Source organism: Strix aluco, chromosome 7, assembly GCF_031877795.1.
Source record: "Strix aluco isolate bStrAlu1 chromosome 7, bStrAlu1.hap1, whole genome shotgun sequence".
NCBI lineage: Eukaryota > Metazoa > Chordata > Aves > Strigiformes > Strigidae > Strix > Strix aluco.
This window is the reverse complement of record NC_133937.1, coordinates 28,650,295-28,670,472: the sequence shown is the minus strand read 5'-3', so window position 1 is coordinate 28,670,472 and position 20,178 is coordinate 28,650,295. Positions and strand designations below refer to the sequence as shown.

The following is a 20,178-nucleotide window of genomic DNA, read 5'->3' as shown; positions in this document are numbered from 1 at the left end:
AAGCATGGTGTAGGACCAGGCTAAAAGCAGTGACAATTCCATCCACATGCTGAACTAACAAGCTTGTATTTCCAACTTGTAAAGAACCAGTTTCAAAAAAACTGGGAGTTCACATTTATTTGAAGCTGAGGTATAGGGATCAGTTTGATCTAATGCTGGTAGTGATTTTTAATAACATACTTTTTAATTGAGTATTTGTCTGAGATCTATTATCCCACCCTATGCAGGCTATCAAATAATCCACCTACTAACCTTTGTTGGATTCCTGCTGCTGACCAAGATATGAAAGTCCAGCAAGGGTTTCCCCATTTAGTTTTAATATCAAGAGATGTGACAGTGTATTTTCTCAGTATTCTTTTAAAGCAGCTTCATGGAAATGATTTCCAGGGTGGTGATGAGTATTGAAGCACTTCATCCTTGCCACTGTTGTTGAACAAACTAACACTGGTTCAGCTAAAAGCAAAATCACTGTGGTTATGTGGGACTTCATTTATCTATTTGTATCTATTTAAAATTTCCCCAGGGTGGCAAGGAGCCTTGATTAATTTCTTGCACTGTTTCTGCATCGAGAAACCATACTTCTGGAAGTCTCCCAAAGGACTGAGTGACCTGATTTTTGGGAAGAATATATGGGGGAAGATCGGCTCAGTATACCCAACTTGCCTAGGCGGAAACTTAATCTTCTGTGGGAGGTACCTAGATGAAAAGTTGAGGTTAATTAGATGGGGTTATTTCTAATAGAGCTAACATAGCCTATCAGCATGGGATGGAGAGAAAAAACATTTGAGGTCCTAATTCTGCCCCAGTGAGCACAATCAGTGGGAGATTTGCCATTTCCCTCAATGAAGGAAGACCAAACCAGGAAGTTTGTTCTTGCTCAACAGCTCTAATTCCTTAAAGATTAAGTACAGATCTGACCTATTGCAGCAGTGTGAAAATAAAGCAAAACACCCAATGACTTCAATCTGTTTTGACTAGTTGCAGTGGAAATACTGCATTACCCTATTGCCAGCCTCATATATGTACAACTCCAGCAGAGTTCATTAATCTACTGCTGACAGTATAGTTATTACTGTACAGCAAAAATGTTCTAGTGACTAAGGGCAGCATAAACAAGCCTCCTTTACATGGCTAGAAGACTTTGCCATGACACCTAGCTTAAAAGTACTTTTGATTTTTTTAAATGAGAAAAGTATCCCTGATTTTATACTGTGCACCAATTCCAAACCAGGGCCACCAACAAATCTGTCTTATAACAGTCTAGCAACCTGTGACAGCATCAGTCAATAAAGCAGGACAGTCATAGGGCAGTCATTCTCTCTATCCACTTGTCTTTTTAATGAGGGGCAGCTTTCAAGGCCAATCCATAAGGTGGGAGCATGAATAATGTTTTTCTCCTGAAAAACGGCAGCAGGGTTTCCAAAAGTTGGCGTGTGGTCAGACATTCTGAATCCCACACCACCAGCATGGAATGACAAACAAAAGAAACTATATCTGTGCTATGCAGGTGTCAATACACCATGGACTGTGATCAACCCAAATGGGAAGAAGTTGAGGTGCAACACTGGGAGTGAGATGCAAATTTCTCACAACTTTTAAGTTTTCAGATACAAATTAAAGAAAATATGCTGTATCTGCTAAACTGCAGATATCCCATAGGCAATCAGAAGGGTAGATCCAGCCCACAAGACAAATCTAGTCAACTATCTTACAATTATCCCAAGAAATTTTCACTTGTGGAAGGAAAGGGAAGGCGACTACTGTTGATTATCAGCCCTCTATGACAGTAGCCTCAACAGCCATTCTGAGGCTCCAAAGAACAGCAACAGTCTCAGCTGCCCATTAGGCTACCCAGAAACTTGTATCCAGTCAAGGCACTGGGAAGGTTGGTCCCTTCTGTTCTACACAATCCCAAGCAATGACTACACTATGGAATATGAGTATAATTCCAGGCACATATTCTCCTTGCTGAGACTGGCACCATTTGATCTTATAGAAAGCTAGGGCCTAAGAAGGTAAATCCAGGCACAGTTGTATGGGATGTACTAACTTTCCTCCCTCCCTCCTAGCTTTGCCAGTTGGTGTTAATCTTAGCCCATCTCAATCATCTCCTAAGCAGCATCACACAGTAGTTCTGTGTGTCCAAAGCATCTATAAGGCCCACCTTTATAGAGACAACTCCACCTCCATGACTTCTTGGCAATGCCCAGCCAATAAGATGGGGACAGTGGAGTGCTTCTTTCGCTGTATGGAAACTGCAGCAGTGCTCAGCATCCTAACCGTTCTCAAGGACCCTCAGTGTCACAGTCAGGCTTACAGATAAATCGTTAACAGACAACAGGGTAGGACTGGGGAAAGCTGTTCATAGAAGACTGGTCAAGGAGAAGGCGGTTTGAGCTCCGTTTTCTGAGGTGCCTGTTCATTCCAATTTGCTCTTTACAGAGGAAAAAAACTGTTCTTCCTGAAATGCTTGCTAATCAAAGGCAGAGAGAGGTAAAGATCCCAAATCTGTATTTAAGAAAGATCATTCAAGTAGCACAACAAATGGAGCTCCCCAGAGAGGAGCCCCACCGAGGTGCTTCACCACTGGGCAGGCTGTGCTATTCAAGATGATATATGTCTGCGTTCATCATAAATGGTGCACTCACCTTAGGAAGAGAGTATTTCGGCAATTTAATCTGTGCGAAAGGCTCCCGTCTGTATGACACATAGTAATTAGCTCTTCCACCAGCTGTCACCTGTGGAAACACCAAAAGAAAGTGAATGATGACCCTTCCAGGAAACCCTATGCTGACACCTTTAAGAGGGTTTGACAACCTTTCAGATATCTTTTCTATGACTTCCACAGCTGTCCCTAAAAGCATCCATATAACTCCAAAGAAAACCCAGACTTGAGAGGGCTGAAGCATTATTTATTTAAGCTGTGCTATTGAACTTTCCATTTTGTCTCTCATGCTTTAAATCCAGCATGATTTTAACACCTTACGAAAAAGGGAAAAGTGGGTATAAAGTTCAAGGTCTCGAGTGGAAGAAAGAAGGTGATCTGGTTTCATCAGATGGTTCCAGCACGACTACTTTGGGTAAGTCATTTAAAGTCTTTGTGCTTCTTTTCCTTTCCTGTAAGAAGGAGATAATACCTCTTTTCTCTGCTGCTTCTCAGTCTTGTCGGTTTGCACGATAAGTCCCTTAGGGCCAGGCTTGTCTTCCAACAACCTTTTACAGTGACTAACAGCAGAGATCCACACTAGCACCATTTAATGCAAACAGTAAATGCAATGAATGTGCTCTTGGAAAGCTGGAGCTAAGCTCTTAGATGCTCTTTATCGCTATAAAACTGGTTTCTCTGAAATCATACTGTCTCTGAATGAGGATGTGGGGAGGATCTGATAGACATCCAAATCTGCAGTTTTATGGACTGAATGAGCTGTAAAGGCTACACATAAATGCCATGCATCAATGAGATCTAGCCCTGATAATTTGTAAAATATGGGATTTTAAACCTGTCACTAGTCACTTACTCTTGCTGTGGGTGTTCTTTCTGGCACCATTTCAGGCCTGGCTACAACAAGGCTTACATCGCTGAATTTCCTATATTCTGCTGTTTTGGCAGTCTTGCAGGTTTTAAGATAAAACAATACACAAAGCACTTCTGTATTATACGGAATGTCGTGTGTTGGCTTCTTAAGTTTCCAATAAAGCTAACAGAAAGGTCCTAGATTCTCTCCTAGATACGCTTCCTTTTATCTGACAGTGATATTTCAGAATGAGCTTACATGGAATATTGCTATAGCATCAATTATATACTCAGCAATGATATCACCTCTAGATAGTGGCTTTTTTCCCTAGAGAAGCTGTCATTTGAAGGACACTATTACAGGTCATGAATTTTGATATCTAATCAAGTCAAGATAAGGCTTTTCTATTGACAGTTTGAAGAACTGGAAAGAAAGGAAGGTTTAAAAACAGGACAGGCTTCTACACTAAGACTTCCCCTTCTGCTTGTTTCCCACTTTTACTTGTAATGTTATCATAGCTGCCTTTAAGTGCTCCCAAAAGAAAAAAACCACCATCGTTATACCACACACTCCATAAGAAGGCAGAAGAGTGACCCATAAGACAGGAAACAAACTCTATACAGACAACATATAGCTAAAGTCAAGGGGAAACACAGACATGAAAATCTAAAGTGATTTGCCTTCAGTCTCAAAACAAGCCAGTGGCAGAGACAGGGAGAGAACAGGAGTCACTTGACTCTCATTTTATGTAAAGTGCACTGTGGACTGGCACAGCAGCATTTCGGGATCCTGCTCTCCAGCTGTGAGGATGGTGAAAGGGCTGAGAGTGTTATTGCTGAAGGATATCTTTCCCATCTAATACTACCACACCTAAATAAAGTTTTCACAGGAGAGAACAGATATGCAGTTGATTCACGCTCAGTCCAACTCAAAGGCAAAACTTCATGTTTGTAGTAACTGTATGTGTCTATCAACTGTAGATGCACTGCCCAAAGGATCCCATACTTCTAGGTCATATTACCTAAATAGCACAGGGAATATTTAAATATTCCCTCTTAGTGATATTTCTGACCTCCAGTGGAAGATCCCAATTCTCAAATGATATAACTCTGCCACATGAACTCACTTTACACCACTCATGATTTCAGCACCAGATCATTATTTGTAGCAGAGTCCAGATAGGACCAAATGTGTCCAGTGGCTACTTGGTAAGGACCCTGGGCTCAATATCCACTTCTGATGGGCTGAGACATGGTCATCAACTCATCTTTAAGATGCAGACATGAATATTTACCTACTTTGTAAATCCTGTGATGACTAACTAACATTGGGAACAGTGCAACAATCTTCAAGTTAATCACAAGAACATACAGTAGCAGAAATATCAAGGGGTGATTCAATTTCCCCCTCTGTGTCAAGACAAGATCTACTCCAAGTCTGCCACACTCAAAAGATAGGGTTTTTTGGCTTTATGACACTGCAAACTGGTACTTGAAGGCCTTTTGTTTGGATCTTTGTTTGTTTGTCTGTTTTTTAAGGCAGGAAGGAGGGATTCAAATACTGTTTACATTCACTATGCACTAGCTAAACTTCCTTTCAGTCCTCTACCTGGACTAGGTCACCTTGAGAAAGGTTTAGAAACAGAAATCGTTGTGGCCCATGGTCTTTCTGAGCCAGTTAATATGAAGCCACCCACAATTCTGTTGGCAGGAGTTGCGTGAAGCTTTTCCAAGCCAGGCCCTCATCTTTGCATGATTTACAGGCACGGTTACAACAGTTCCAAAAAATGATCAAGCCTTCAATACAGTTTTGGCAAGGACTGTGGTAGAGAATGAATTTTGGAAGGCCCAACTTCATTTATTTTGATGAACTTTTCCTTTTCCTATGAGCAAACTCTCCAGCACTGCAAATCCCAGAGATTATGATAGTGTTTTGCCCTCTAATGCCTCCTTTTAGTTCACATTTGATGAATGTCACCCAATTATTTGCTGTAAGCTCATCTGTCATGCTCAGTACAGAATTAGCTGGGTTTGTCTTTTTCTTCCTCCTTTGCTAATGACTGGTTCGTTAATCTGTTTTTCTGGATTTCTATTTTATGTGTTTAATTGGGCTTCTGGCCAGTGGAAATTATTCCTTTGGACAAGTGTATTTGTCATTAAACACATCTGTCTTCCCTAACCTGTATTCTTTCCTCCTCCCTCCACTGATGATCTACTACTTTTCTTTAATACTTCCACATTTTGCTTCAAGACCAAAGTCTGGTCTCACATCAGTTGACACTTAAGAACAGAAACACAAGAAGTTTCTCTTTTAAAGCCCTGAAAGTTTCAGTATGCTGACTCATCCCCCCTCCTGACCTGCAATGGGACAGAGCACATCAAACATAGAAGACAACAAATATGTTCACAAGGCTGCAGACAATTATAGAAAATCTGTCATGGAATCTATCCATCTCCATAATTTCTGTGACATGTCTAGAAACACACTAAGCCATTTCTCATGTTAATGATTGAATATGATTCTTTAAAGGAAGGTTTTGTTTCTATTTTTTCTTAGCTAGATGTTCATCTTAACCAAAAAACCACATGTCGTCTAAATGAGTTTGGAAAGCAAGCAGAATGAGTTATGAGGTCCCAGAATATAGAGACAACCTAGATGACGTCAGGAACTGTAGATCACAGTGTACCAGGCTTCATTCTCATCTTCCTGGCTAGCTGATGCTGGGACCTGTTATTTCCAATGTAAGGCAGGTATTGATTTAACAAACATAGACTACTAAATCTCTGACATGACCCTGGGCTAAGCAAGATTCCATCTGCCTCCTGCTGCTCAAAGAACTTGCAGAAAGCCTAAAGGAACATTCACTGATGCTGACAATGAAACACCATATATTAGAGGCACAGCCTTGGTGGAGAAAAAGTGACAGTGTGCAGATAGCGGACGCTTCCTAAGTGAATGGCTGTAAGAGAATGGAGGGGTCTTTTCTACGTAGTTTATCAGCCTGGGTGGTTTACAATAACAGTCACTTGCCCTGCACAGTTATTGGAACGGGTCAGCTACTTTTTACACTGTTGATAATGTTCAAAGTAAAAGAGAATTGGTAATAGCACAAATCAACCCACAATGACCAGACATGTTTAGAGGTTTGTGATTCCTGTAATTTATCTCACACTTCAAGACCAGTACATAGCAAATCAGTTCATCACAGAACCAAATTTTAAACTTCCTTGTTAATAGTAAGTAGTTGATAGTACATAGTTGGTGGTTATTTTCAATAAACCCCTCATTTTTTTCTGAGGTGATTTCCTCTGCTTGTAGAGTTCCCTCTTTCCCAGTGACATAAAATGAGTTAGTAAAAGTCAAAAGTTGAAAAACACTATCAGTATTGTAATGGCATCCTGGATCTGTGTTCTCCACCTCCATAGGGCACCCTGGCATCCCTCCTTGCTGCTTTAACTTTAGTTACCCTTTCTCCTAGTGGGCATAAAATCTCCTAAATCACATTAGCACAGACGAGTGATGACAAGTTATGCAGGCAGGCTGCTACACTCACACCTTTAGCAAGGGATTTGGGTGTTCTTCAGAGCTAGCTACTCTCTAGGTCTTGCACAGTTTTGTCAGCATGAGGATTGAAAAGTTGTGCTTTCTCTCCCAAGCCTAATCCCAATGCCAGTTACAAGAGATTCAGAAGATGAGGAAGAACATATCTGCATGAGCTTGATATAATCTTCCTTCATGATTATTCACCACGGCCAGGACAAACCATCTTCCAGATATTTCTGTGTACTGAGGTTCTCTATTTCCCCAGCATAAATCACACCACAATAGGCACCATCTAGTCTGAATTATCTCCCTGTGGTTTTCATTAATATCATACCTTCTGCACAATCATTAAAGCAACATGCAATTACCTGAGTGTGCTACAGAGACATACAGATTAGTGTGTGTGCCAACCACCCTCAAGCTGCCTGGTAATTTCAGCAGGCTTTGAAAACATGCCACTTTCTAGAGTGTCAGACCCATCAGTGAAAATTTGCTAAGATAAAGGAGCATTTATTATACTGGCCCAGTCCCTGTTCACTTCCCTCTCCCCTCAGAGCTATGATGGCACAGCTATAGGACAGAGTAATCTTTAGTGAAAATATGGGATTTGTTTTAAATGCAACTCCTGGAGAAAATCTGCACAGTTACACCAAAACACGAGCCATGTTAGAGCTGCAAATGCACGTTACCCACACAGAAACCAACTTAAGAGAGGAGCATAACTGTACACATTAAATCTCCTTTTGAAGGATTTCAGAGGGAACATGCCAAGGTAATCCTTTACATCTTCAGCTGCAGACACTGCTGATAAATGAGACAACATGAGGGGAGGGGAGAGAGTGATGAAAGAAAGTACAGCACAAAAAGCCCTAGAAATAAAATAAATAGAAATAAACAAAGGAAAATGTTAATAAGTTTTTATCAACAGATATTTAGGTTCAAGTTCCAAATCTGGTATTTGGCACAGCAAAGATGAAAAAATGCTAGAAATGGATGAAGAGCACTCTGCAGTGAATAGGAAAGTAGCTAACTACTTACTGCCTGCCTTGCTTTAAGAAGAGCTTTTAACTAGCACCTAGGATGCACTTTCTTTCATCTGTATGGATTAATTTCCCCCACTGGAGTGCTGTCCAGCATTTTAAATAGGGGCAAGAGAAGATCAGCTGTAGTAGACATTATTCACCAGTAAAACAGGTGTAATCGTGTTCATCATTTAAACGTCTTCATCCTATTAGTTTCATAATAAGCTTTTAATGATTTCTTCAATAAAAGACTCAAAGACCAAACCCTACAAGTTGGAGAGTGCTCCATTGTCCCGCCAAGCCGTTTTATCTACCATTGATCGCAAAGATAAAAATCAATCGTAGCTAAGCAGGGTGAAGTTAAAAATAAATTGCATGGATTGATTTCTGTTAAGACCTTTGGCTCCTAGTTAAAAAATGAAGGAAAGAAATATATATTTGAACATGGTGTATTTAGCTTCTATGAAAATAAAGAGAAAGCTCTAGACCAGGAAATCAAAGTTTAATTTCTCCCCTCCTATCTTGTTTCACTGCTGAGAAGTTTCACATTTAAAAAAAAAAAAATCTAAAATAAAAATCTTTTTCCTTTCTTTATTCCTGGGAAAATTTGCTACTTATTTAAGTTATTAAATTGACAGCTTGAGAACTGAGGTCAGGAATCCATATGAATTGGCATAATCACAGCTGTGGCTGCTGGTTGAAGTCTACTCACCTGATAACTGACTTCAGTTCAGCAGATATGCTCATTTATCCTAGTCCTAAATACCCAATAAACTTGAAACATACACTCATGTCCTACAAAACATAAGCACTTCCAAGTTTTCCTAAACACAGTTAGAACCAGTAATAGTAATAAACTACTACTCTGAGCTAAGCTTAGACATATTTAGCTCATAAAATTAGAAATTTTTTTGTTCCCCTCTATAAAACCTTAGAGAAATGTCCCCCAACCCCAGTTCTAAGGCTATAAATAATATTTTTCTTTTCACTGAGCCTGAAAAAAAAGTTCTCATAAATATATCCACTTTGGTAAAAACAGAATTTGATTCAGATAAAAACAAACAAATAAATAAAAAGGCATTTTCTGCAAAAGCCATTTTCCATCAAATTACTTCAGAAATTTTTGGACACACTCTGATGAGACTCCAGGCATCCAAATAAAGCAATATTATCCATAGGTTCTATAAGAAGCTATCAGTGATTGTGGGTGAATACTGGCATCTGTGTATGTTTTATGGAGACCTTCTGATGCAAAAGAAGAGTGAATTGGTTCAGCAGTTTTTGGCAGAAGTGTTTGCTCCTCTGAGCCAGAGGAATTATTCAGATATGTACTGTAAGAGTTCCACTTAGCTGCACCCCACAACAACATCTGGAGAAACTCTGGGTTTACTCATTCTTTCTCATGCTAGTGAGCAGGCTGAGATGCTGCCCTGCTGTGCAACTCTCTGAATTAAGGAAAAGTCTTCTATGCACAAAATTACTTCAGAGGGTGAAGAAGAGCCAGACACATGATCGGTACCAATGAAGAGCAGTTTGATTTAAACTTTTCACTTTCCACATGGCATTCCTGCCATCTAGAAGAACTGCAGCTTCTCCCACACTGCTGCATGTGCAAGCTACACATAACCACTATGCCCTGCTCCTATATGGTAACACTACAGACCCCACCACATTCAGGAGGATTAATAACCACAGCCAAGACTCTCTCTCCCTTCTCAGCACCCTCACACTCCTTTCTTCCTTCATCACATCAACCTCAAAAAAAAGGGCAACCATGAGAACAGCTTAGCTTTTTGGACATGGGGCCTTCATATGTCCCAGGACAACCTGACCTGAAGGTATCTAGAATCAAGAGAGAACTGTGCAGTTCCCAGGGTTCCCAGGAGACTGAATCACAAATGAAATGGCATAGAAAGCTGCCAAGAAAGCTTCCCAAGAGGTGAAATGGCAGGAGAGGCCAGGTGAGAGACAAGATCCTCTTATGAATTTCAGTCTGCAGTTAAACACCTTGATAAATTATGCTATGGGAGTGGAAAAGGGAAGGGGCACCCATGTTCCCACTCTTTAAAGGCCTTGGAAAGTGATAACGTACTGCCTTCCAGCATGCCTCTCTGGTTAATGGTGCAAAGAACTTCCCATTTAAAGTGGAAATGGAGCAAGGTCTGAAGCAAATTGCCAGCCCTTTTCAATCAGAGCTTGCAGGTGTCCTTCCTTGTCCTTATGAGGTGAGACCATCAGCCAAAGGCAGATCTGAGAGTGTTTATCTCCAGAGACATTTGTTTGGCCTGCTAGAGAAAACAGGCATCACCCCCAAATTCAAACCAGGTATCAGCTTCTAAATTTCTGAGGAGTCTTCTATGCCCAGTAGCTTTGTCACTGCCACAGAAAGTGGTGAAAGTCCAAGCTACATTTCAGATCGACTTCAGCTGCACTCTGTTGAGATAGCAGAGTCTGCACCATCCCAGAGAAAAATAAAGACATAAAACCCAATCAAGATAGGTATTGATCGCCCATCCACACATCTCTGCACTGACTTACAGCCAGTTCAAATCAAAAAGGCCAAAGTTACCCTGAGGGTCTCCATGCACTGACAGAGACAGAAGCTTAGGGGAGGAATGGGGACAGTGTTAACTAGACGCTGAACTAGACTGGTATGACCTCTGGGAGGAAAGCCACACACTGAAGGGTTTACACAGGAAAACACAACAAGATTAATAGGGGGAGAAAACATATTTTATGAGACATACATCTATAGCTAGGGAAAAAAAATGAAAGGACAATTTTCAGAGACCAAATCCTTCCTGAAGTCCCTTAGGATCTCATGAGTATGCCCAAAAGCTTATCTGTCCCTTTTCTAAATCTATCAATTCCAACCTCGTAAAAAATACTACCTCTCCCTGTAAACTCTGTCTCACTTACATCCTTATGCCACCAGTGCCATAACAGCAGTACTGCCACCAGTCTTCATGCCACACATTCTGAAGTTTCATCACTATCACTGTCCCTCTCCTGATACCTTGGGTTCTGTGTGAAAATACAGCCCCTACATGGATCTGCACCAGTGGATTGGGAATGTCATCAGTTCCCACTAGCGGACAGGCTTGTCCAACACAGGACCCCAGCCACCCAGCTATTGTACCTGAGGTAGCTTGCACATAACCTTTGGGCAACTGGGAACAACTACTTAACTTAAGAATACTTAACAACAACTTTAACTTAGCAATAATTAGCTCCCTATGGCAGCTGTAGGTCTGTCCACATCAATGTTGTTTTCTGCAGAAACCACTGTCCCAGAACAAAGCTGATTTCCAGTGAATGCACTGCTGTATTCATACCCCCTTAGGGGTTCTCAGACCACCACAAATAAGCAATATTGTACTAAGACTGTTTTTGGCCCAGACTCTCCTCACTCCCTGCAATAAGTGATGACATTTGCTCATGCTTTCTTGCATTTTCAGTGGAAAGTTTTAATCTGTTGGCAAGGAAACATACACACATCATTCCTGCTCTTCTCTTTAGTCTTTAAAGAATTAAATAGCACTGATGTTATTTGTTTACTTGTAGGAAAATAACAAGATTTTCTCCAACTAATGCTTTCTCACTCAAAACAGAATCTCCTGAAAAGTAATCCCTATTTTCGTTAAAGCCTCTTGCATTTTAGACTCTTTTCAGCAACCTGAGCAATTCTATTAGAAATCCTGATACAAGACTTGCCTGAAAAGTATTTTTCCCAGAATTCCCCGTGATTTATTTTTACCATAGAAATTCTCCAAAATATCAATAAACTAGATTCATACATAAAACAAAAGACTATCCCTGACCCCTGGGTCTTACAATGTAGGCTCTGCACATAAGAATACTGTAGCAGTTCAGGTAATTGTCAGGAAGTCAAATCTTATAGGCAGTTGCACATTATGTCTGCACCTAAGTTTAGAAAGTGATACTACCTCAGTAACAAGTACTCACAGGCACCAATAAGGAAAGGTGTGGTACAGCTATAGAGAATGGCACGTTATAGCTGTAGAGAAAGTATGGGCTCCACTACTGCACAGCTATATAATTGAACACAACTGACACTGACCTTAATGGCAAAGTTGCTCATCAAATTAGCTCCTTTTTGGTACAGTAAATAAATTCAGACATATTCCAAGGTTTTCTCACAAATAAATGACCTGCTCTGAAAGCTGTATGAATTTTAAGTATTAACCATGAAAGATGATGATGATACTGACTCCTGGATACATCAGAGCAATCCTGTGAGCTGAATGGAAACTTACACACACAAGAGAGGGCAGGATTTTCTCTTAATGTATCAATTTATGCAGAATTATCCAATCTTAGTGATGTGTTAGGCATCCTTAAATAACTATTGATCAATCAAATAGAAAGTCAATCAATAAATTCAGAGTGATCACCTACTGTTTTATTCATAAGAATTCTTCCTACTCTCTCAGTAGCTATTTCCTCCTTCCTTCTTCATTACCTTTTACATTTTTCATCATGTGCTATGTTATTTATCTCCTTTGCCTGGTAACCAATCCCAGTCTTTTCAAACTCTCTTCACGGGCAAGTTTTTTTCAAGCATAGGATCATTCTCATTTTTTTTCTTTGCACTGCATTTTTGCAAGACCCTTTCAGAAGTGCTGCACAACAGTATTCCAAATTATATGGAATCATTGATTTATAATGGCCCTATAACATCTTCTGTATTTTACTTTCCCCTATCCATTATGCACAATAGTATCACATTTGCTTTGAGTGCACAGTTACCCAGGTTAATGCTTCCCAAGAATCTTACACTACAGGCCTGTTCACCAACTTGATTAAAATGGATATTCACTAGTAAATAACTGTATGCAGATAATCTAAAATGTTGGTATCAACTGCTGGGATTCATCTTCCCTAATTTTAGCTATCAAAAAGTTATTTCTCTAAGCTATACTTAGGTTCCTTCTAATATTAGTGAGAGAGGCATATTTCAGAGACACCCATCTCATCCTGCAATAGGTGCAATAGGAGAAGATAAATTGCCCCCAAACATTTTGATCTCTCCACTCACTTTAGAGGAACACAGACTACTGGTCTAGACTAAAAGTCTGTTTTCATGACAAAAGTTAGAGGAAACTAGTTCCTCTCTCTACTCCAAGACGTTATTTGTTCCAGCACAGACAGATCAGAACTCATGCACCCATTTTTTATGCAGCTATTAAAGCTCACCAGGTTCTTAACGTTTAATTTGATATTTATTTATTCATCTCTGTCTAATATTTGAAATTCAAAAGAGCTGGCTCCCGTATTCCTGTCCAAGATTATCCAGACAGAATGATATGCATGAGACATTGCACACACTATCAATTTGACACATCCCATAATAGGCAGCTATATCACATGGCTTGTGAGACTAATACACCCAGGACATATCAGCACTCCTACATATGTACCCAGCAAACACTCTGCATAACCCATCAACCGTATGCTGGACACAGTGGATTTAACACACCTGCAGCTCAGAGAGGTGTGTGCTGTGAATCTGAAGTGTCTGCGTGTTATTCAAGTACTACATGGACTCAATCCATGCCCTGTTTCTGCAGCCACTTACAACAGGCTGCTGGACAGTCAGGAATCCTGCAAGTGTGACACAAAAAAGAGGGAACATGATAGACAACCTGTGAAAGGGAGAGTCTCCTGCCCAAAGCAGCAGAAATGTTCAGTGTGTGTATTTAACATTTTTTAACAGTGTGGGTATATGATTTTCAATTCAAACACCCATCAAGCTGTAATAAAACATTGCTAAGGATAGTCAAGGCACTTGAAGTATTACATATGCATGTGTTTGTATACACACAAACACACACAGAGTTTTTTTTAACTTGAAGCAATTAGCAGCTATTAGCTTTAGCTGCTCACTGCTCATTTGCAGAGGTATGTGCACACCAGGCAGATGTCCTCACAGCAAGCCCGAGTTTCTAAACAGAACAGCCTTCTTTTCACATAGGTGGGAGCTGTGGAATGAGAAATGTCTGTAAGGCCTCATGCTAGCCTTAAAGAATTGGATGTTCCACAATACCCTCAGCCACAGACATAAACCATCATATTAAGAGAGTCTCTCTAAAATACTCCTTGGAGAGTAGAGCATTTACCGATTGGAAAGCCATTGCCTCTAGCCAAATCATGAATTACTAAGTTTCAAAAGCTACATTTTCAGTGTTTTCTAGCAACGGATCTCCCTATGATGCCAAAGGAAGCGATAGCAGGCTGGGTTTCATGGGGGAATGAGGGGAGCTGTGGCTCCCATAGCAATCGGCCATCTCCAGAGCAGCAGATTCCCCTACTCACAGGAGACATCTGCTAATGTTACTCAAGTGCATGCAGTTTCCATATTGCAGTTCTCCCAAGTCATATGGATCCAGTCCTCCACCTAATTCCAGCACAGAATTATCAGCCTTCTCACTTAAACTCCCATTTCTAAGAAAATTTCACGATAAACAGAGAACTTTCTTATAATTTGGATACATTCACAAAAAATGTTCCCACAAGGATGTAAAATAGAAGATTAACGTAACCCAGTCTTGCTCAAAAAGGGAAGCATATGTCTCTTCTGTACCACCTGGATCCAAGCTCCATCTCATTTCATCTCATTTCCCCCTCTTCAGCATTGGTGACAAGCAGTTAACATCATCATGTCTGTAATCTCTTGTCTCCTGAGCTTTCTACATCCTGGAATCACTGCAGCCTGGCTCCCAGTTTTCACATAAATGGCACATCTTCAGGAAGTGTTCTTCTATACTGTGCTATTCATTCTCACACTTCCACAGGTATGAAATTGGGAGAGATGGCCTTGTTCCATCCAGCCCATGTATTCTCAGAAAAATCTCAAAAACAAGTAGTTTCTCATCCAATTTCTGTCACTCCTCATCTCCAAAATCATCACCAACCAGCTGACAAATTTACAGCCATCTTCCACTTTGAAGTTGCCCTGTAACATCTTTTTCCAGTCTCTCTACTATTTTACCTCCTACTGCAGATCTTTGTTCGCTCCATTAGCATTACTTGACTGTCAAATCAGCATAAACCTTTCCATTTGTTAAAATGATTACTCACACTTTTCCTTTGTTCTTCTTTGTTCTCTCCAATTCATCACTAGCTTCTTTGTATTTTCCAAGTAGCCACAACAATACGAAGTTAGAGCTTCTGTGAAACCCATGAACCCTTATGATTATTGACAAATGAACTTCCAAAATATACCAGATTCACCATGAGACAAGTGATGAGCAGAGATCAACTGTTTTGTCCCAGACTGCACAGTCAGTCCATAACAGGCAGGTACAGAGACTCCCAGCTCTTATGACTTGCGATCCCATGGACTAGTCCTAAAAATATGCCTCCTCTCTTGCACAGAACAAATACCTTGTGCAGACAGAATTCATGTCACATTTGTATCAAGCCAACGTACCTGGATGAAGATATATTCATCCTGAACAACAAGGGAGCTGATGTCAATGGAGCGCGAAAATGGCCCACTCCTTTTGGTCTCTGAGCACTCTTGGATCCGACAGGTCAAATAGTGAGTGTCTGTAATGGGAGAATATGTACACATGAGAAATGCCCAGGTAGGAGCCTGTTGTCTGCAAACATCAGCATCAGCTCGAAAGAAGGTCTCTGAAGGGAAGTCTCTCACCTCCAACTAGATAGATATTTTTGCATGATCTACCTCCAGCCTTCAAAACTTTAACTGCTCTATGGAGTCAGGAATTCATCACACCTCCACATCCACCATTCCCTTCCCCATTGTGCAGACTTCCCTCAGGATATTGGAGTTCAAACCATAAATGGAGGGTTCAAATCATAAATGCATCAGAAAACTGATGATGAGACCATATGGTGAAGAAGATTTCAAAAGCCACTCAGACAGAATTTATCAATTCCACTACCCTGCTGGGAATTATATTCCCATCCTCTCCCTGAAATACCCCAGCCTTGGTGACTTGTTTTAATTGTGGAAGTAACACACAAGAAGAAAAAGCCCAAACCAGCACACTAATGGGAGGCCTTGTCAGTCCTTGGCATTGCTTGAGAGAAGGAACAGCACTGGGAGAAGAACATAAAGAAGATACAAGGCAAAAGCAAAAATTCAGAAAGTTGCTCAGAGTGGCAAGAAGAAACATGATCACCTCCAGCGAGTTGGCACTGGTTATAGGGGATTAAGCATTATTTCACTCAGGCTAAGAAAGAATCTCATGAAACAAAACAATCAAGGCACTGTGTGTCTAGATGTATGTAATCTAAATATGCCATCTCTGTCTTTCAACTGCTTTTCTGAAAACTGCAAATTAGGAAGAAAATGAAAATACAACAAAGATGACAACTACAGTGATAAAAGGGTCATATCTTTTATACTGGGGCACTTCTACCAGCTTCTTAGATTCACACACTTGTTCGCTTTTCTACAAAGGGTGAAGGCAGACCATCAATGAAGAAAACAATGAATTTATAAGGGCTGGGGTGAGCCTGGTGCAGTGATTTTAGTTCACAACTGCATCTTACCTAGGATCTTGTCAAACTGAGCCCAAAAGGATAAAAGGGAATCTTAAGTTACAGTAACTAGCCTAGCAGAGCTGCTTACAGGATTCTCCATCCCATAAAACCTGTTATTGTCCTTAGTCTGTGTCTTTCCAGTGACAGTAAAATGTGGTTCAAGTGGAAAGCACTAGGGGGCACAACTGAAATCCTCTGACACTCAGCTAACTGCCTTCCCAGATTCAAAGACAAGGTTCACAAACTAGCAGTTTCCCCTTCCACAGCCTTGTCCCACCAAGAGACAAAAAGAATGCAAGTCAGAGGCACTGATAACATGAGTAATTTCAAAAAAGATACTGTTTTAAAAAAGTCACAAACTACAACCAACCTTTAATCTAATAAAGGTTCATGCCCAGTCACATGACTGAAAGTCCATGTTTAAAGGCTGCAGACCTGGTTCTGGGTTGAGGCACTGGGATTTCCAGGTTAATAAGGGCTACATGGCTGATTCAGAGCAGTTGCATAGGTCTGGTGTGCTAATGAAAATGTAGTCCCACTGATAATGCTAAAGCAGCAGAAATTGTTGCTGGTGCCAGCTCAGAGTATTTGGAGGTAATTAAAGGGCATGGTGAAAAATATCTGACCTAGAGACAGTGCCAAATAACTGGAGTATCAGAGTTGTGCTTTCTCCCAGCATAAAATACCAGCAGCAGTAAAGAGGTTGGACTCTCAGCTGGGATTAATTAAGGTTCTTCATCAGACACATACACACTTGGTTCGAAGCTGCTATTTACCTCCTCAATGTGGAATCTAAGACATCTTTGCAGTGGATAAAAGCAGCTTCTCAGAAGGTCTTATATACTGCCATGCCACCCAAAGAGCTCAGCAGCCTTGACTTGTTCTTTGAGGTAGCACTAAAATTAGGCAGAACAAGGAGGAGAGGTCAGGAGCCATATTTTTAGAAGCTCATTCCCTCCAGTGTGTTCTCCCACACAGTCGCCTAGATATTCTTATCCCTCCAAAAAGGGGATAATTTGCTGCTGCTGAGTGACAGAATGGGAAGAGGAATAAAAACCTGTCACAAATAAATGCAAATAAATCACAAGTGTTGACATGACAACTAGCTTCCTGCCTATTGGGAAATGTGTCATTTTGAGTGTGTTACACCAGCAATAAAATATACTCAAAGAATGGCACCTGATTAATATTCATGGGATGTTGGTGGAGGAGGGAGGTAGTTCACTACCTATTTTCCATTTAGTTTCTTGTTTATTTATTTTCATATATTTTACAAGACAAGGCCTATGAAAAAAAACACAGACACAAAAATTTATCTTCAAATCTGTCTAACTTTGGACACCAAAGTAAGTTCAAGTCTTGTTTTTTCTTCCTGCTGCCCCACAGAAAATGAAAAATAATTCCTTTTAAAATATGTTTTAAAATCAGGTAAAAAATATGGCAGCACACAGTTCACATTTGTGTGTGACTGGAAGCAAGAAACAACTCTAAGTCCCTGCTCAAGCTTCTTGAAGGGTATGATCCCTTCATGAGCTATGGTCCCATTCAGAGAGCACATCTTCCCCTATATAGAAAGTACAGGGCCCTTCAGGAAAAATATCAATTAAGAGAGAAGGGGGCGTTCTAACTTCCAAGCTGTTATCTCCTCCTTCTCTGAAAGGAGTTAATTTTTCAGCCCTGTTTTGCACAGCCACAAGGAAAAAGGACAGCTGCCCAGAGGAGCAGGTAGCATGTGCCCAAGCTATGCCTTTAAAGCCTTGCTTACCTTTCACTGGGAGATGTATGCCTTAAGAGAGATCAGCTTCTATCTGGGGATTATTTTCAATTTACATATCATCCCATGCAACACCAGAATTAAGAGGGTTTGGGTGTTTTGTTTTGGGTTTGGGGTTTTTTTTTAATTATGTTCCACTGCCAAAGGAGTTAAAAAGACATTTCCTAGACAGCCTCAGAAACTTCTCATGCTTATAACCCAACATCCAGCTACTTTCTCAGCCCATCCGTGAATGAGACAATATGGACATCAAGCAGCCTGGAGGGTTTGATGCAGCTCAAATCCCAGCATCCATACCTCCGCACAAACCCTTCCCACCAACTTATCTCACTTAGGATTAGAGAATGGCTTTCTCAGATGTGCAGCCGCTTTCCACTTGAGTTCGAAACACCTCCCCATTGCTAATTAACATCATCTCTGATCTTGAGAATCTGGAATGTATTTTTATCCTTTTTTGAAGTGATAAAACTGAAACAATTTCTTGAAACTTGCAGTGATAAACTGGTGAAATAAGCCAAGCTACTAAGTCTCTCCTTTGCCTGCCAGTCATTACAGTTTTGGCAGGAAGCAGGAGCACAAGAGGCCCTCTCTGGTGGGTAACACTGAAAGATGTGTGTCCCTGAAGGGAGACACTGAAACAGACAAACCTGTCACTGTGCTGAAGGCTGCAAAGGGCAGACCTATGTGCAGTTTACTGTGACTTACAGAGACACAGGACAGCAAGGCCTGCTCCTTCCTGGCAGCATTAACAAGGCAGCTAAAAGCAGCCATGACTAGCCCGCATGGCTAACAAGAAGGGCAGCTGATGGAAACAAGTTGCATTGGCAGACTGGCTCAGCTTAAGTCAGGTTCTGGTGCCAGGCAAGACTTAAAATCATAAACTGCCAATGAAAGTGACCATGGGAGGAAGAAAAAAAACTATCTGGCCTTGACAGTTTTTCCCCCAAAGAAAAAGAGGATCTAGAAATGTAGACAGGACTGTAAATTATTCCCCAGGAATTAATTACCCTACTTCATCTTTTTGGTTAGGTTTTCCCCCCTCTTTTCCCTTTAATTAAAATTGCATTGTATCTGTGAGTGGGGAGAAGATTATCTCAGTGAACATCAGAAAGTTTAATATATCTTTCCCAGGAGTGCTGGTGGGTGTTTGTGTCAGTGTATTCATAATAGTTCCCTTGCAACCAACCCTGTCCTTGCCTATTACACCCAGGCAGAAGGTACAGTGCCCAAGGCTCCTACATGTTTTCATAATTTAAAAATGCAAGCCTAGATTATTATTCTGCTACAATAGCTCTGCCAAGATGTTGAAAAAACGTGAAAAACTTCATCTGCTACAAAAGACAGGAACAGCTTGAGATCAGTTAGGCACTGGAATTAGCAGCATCTTTCAAATATTGAAGGAGATCAGACACTGGGGCAGGCTTTTTCAGAGACTCTACCATTCCTAATGACTGGACAAACAAAACCATGGGGCAAGGTATCTTGGAGGACAGACACCAGAGTGGTGAACAGGACTTCCACCTCCCAGCTCCAAGAGCTTATTGATAGTCCTGACTCATTTATGGATGAACGAGACTCTAGCATGCCCCACCACCTGTTCCCATCCACAAAGCATATTTTAGATTCCAGTGTCTGAATCAGTATTAGATAGGTTCTTGAATCCCATTACTGTTAAAAGAAAGAAAAAAAAAAATCAAGTTCAGGAGTCTAATCCTAAATACCACTTCCCTCCCCACTCCCTTTTTAATTTTTTTTTTTTTAAATAAAAAACATGGAGGAAAACAAGAAG

General features: G+C 40.7%; 1 protein-coding gene across 1 annotated transcript in view; it reads right to left on the bottom strand.

Moving 5' to 3' along the window:
• The window catches only part of SORCS3 (sortilin related VPS10 domain containing receptor 3), a 304,161-nt gene that overhangs the window by 66,301 nt on the left and 217,682 nt on the right, over positions 1–20,178 (bottom strand). The window contains exons 7-8 of the mRNA XM_074831647.1: positions 15,534–15,652; positions 2,649–2,738 (exon numbers count right to left, since the gene is read on the bottom strand). Of these exons, the coding sequence (XP_074687748.1) occupies positions 2,649–2,738; positions 15,534–15,652 (209 nt within the window). The remainder of the gene's footprint in view (positions 1–2,648; positions 2,739–15,533; positions 15,653–20,178) is intronic.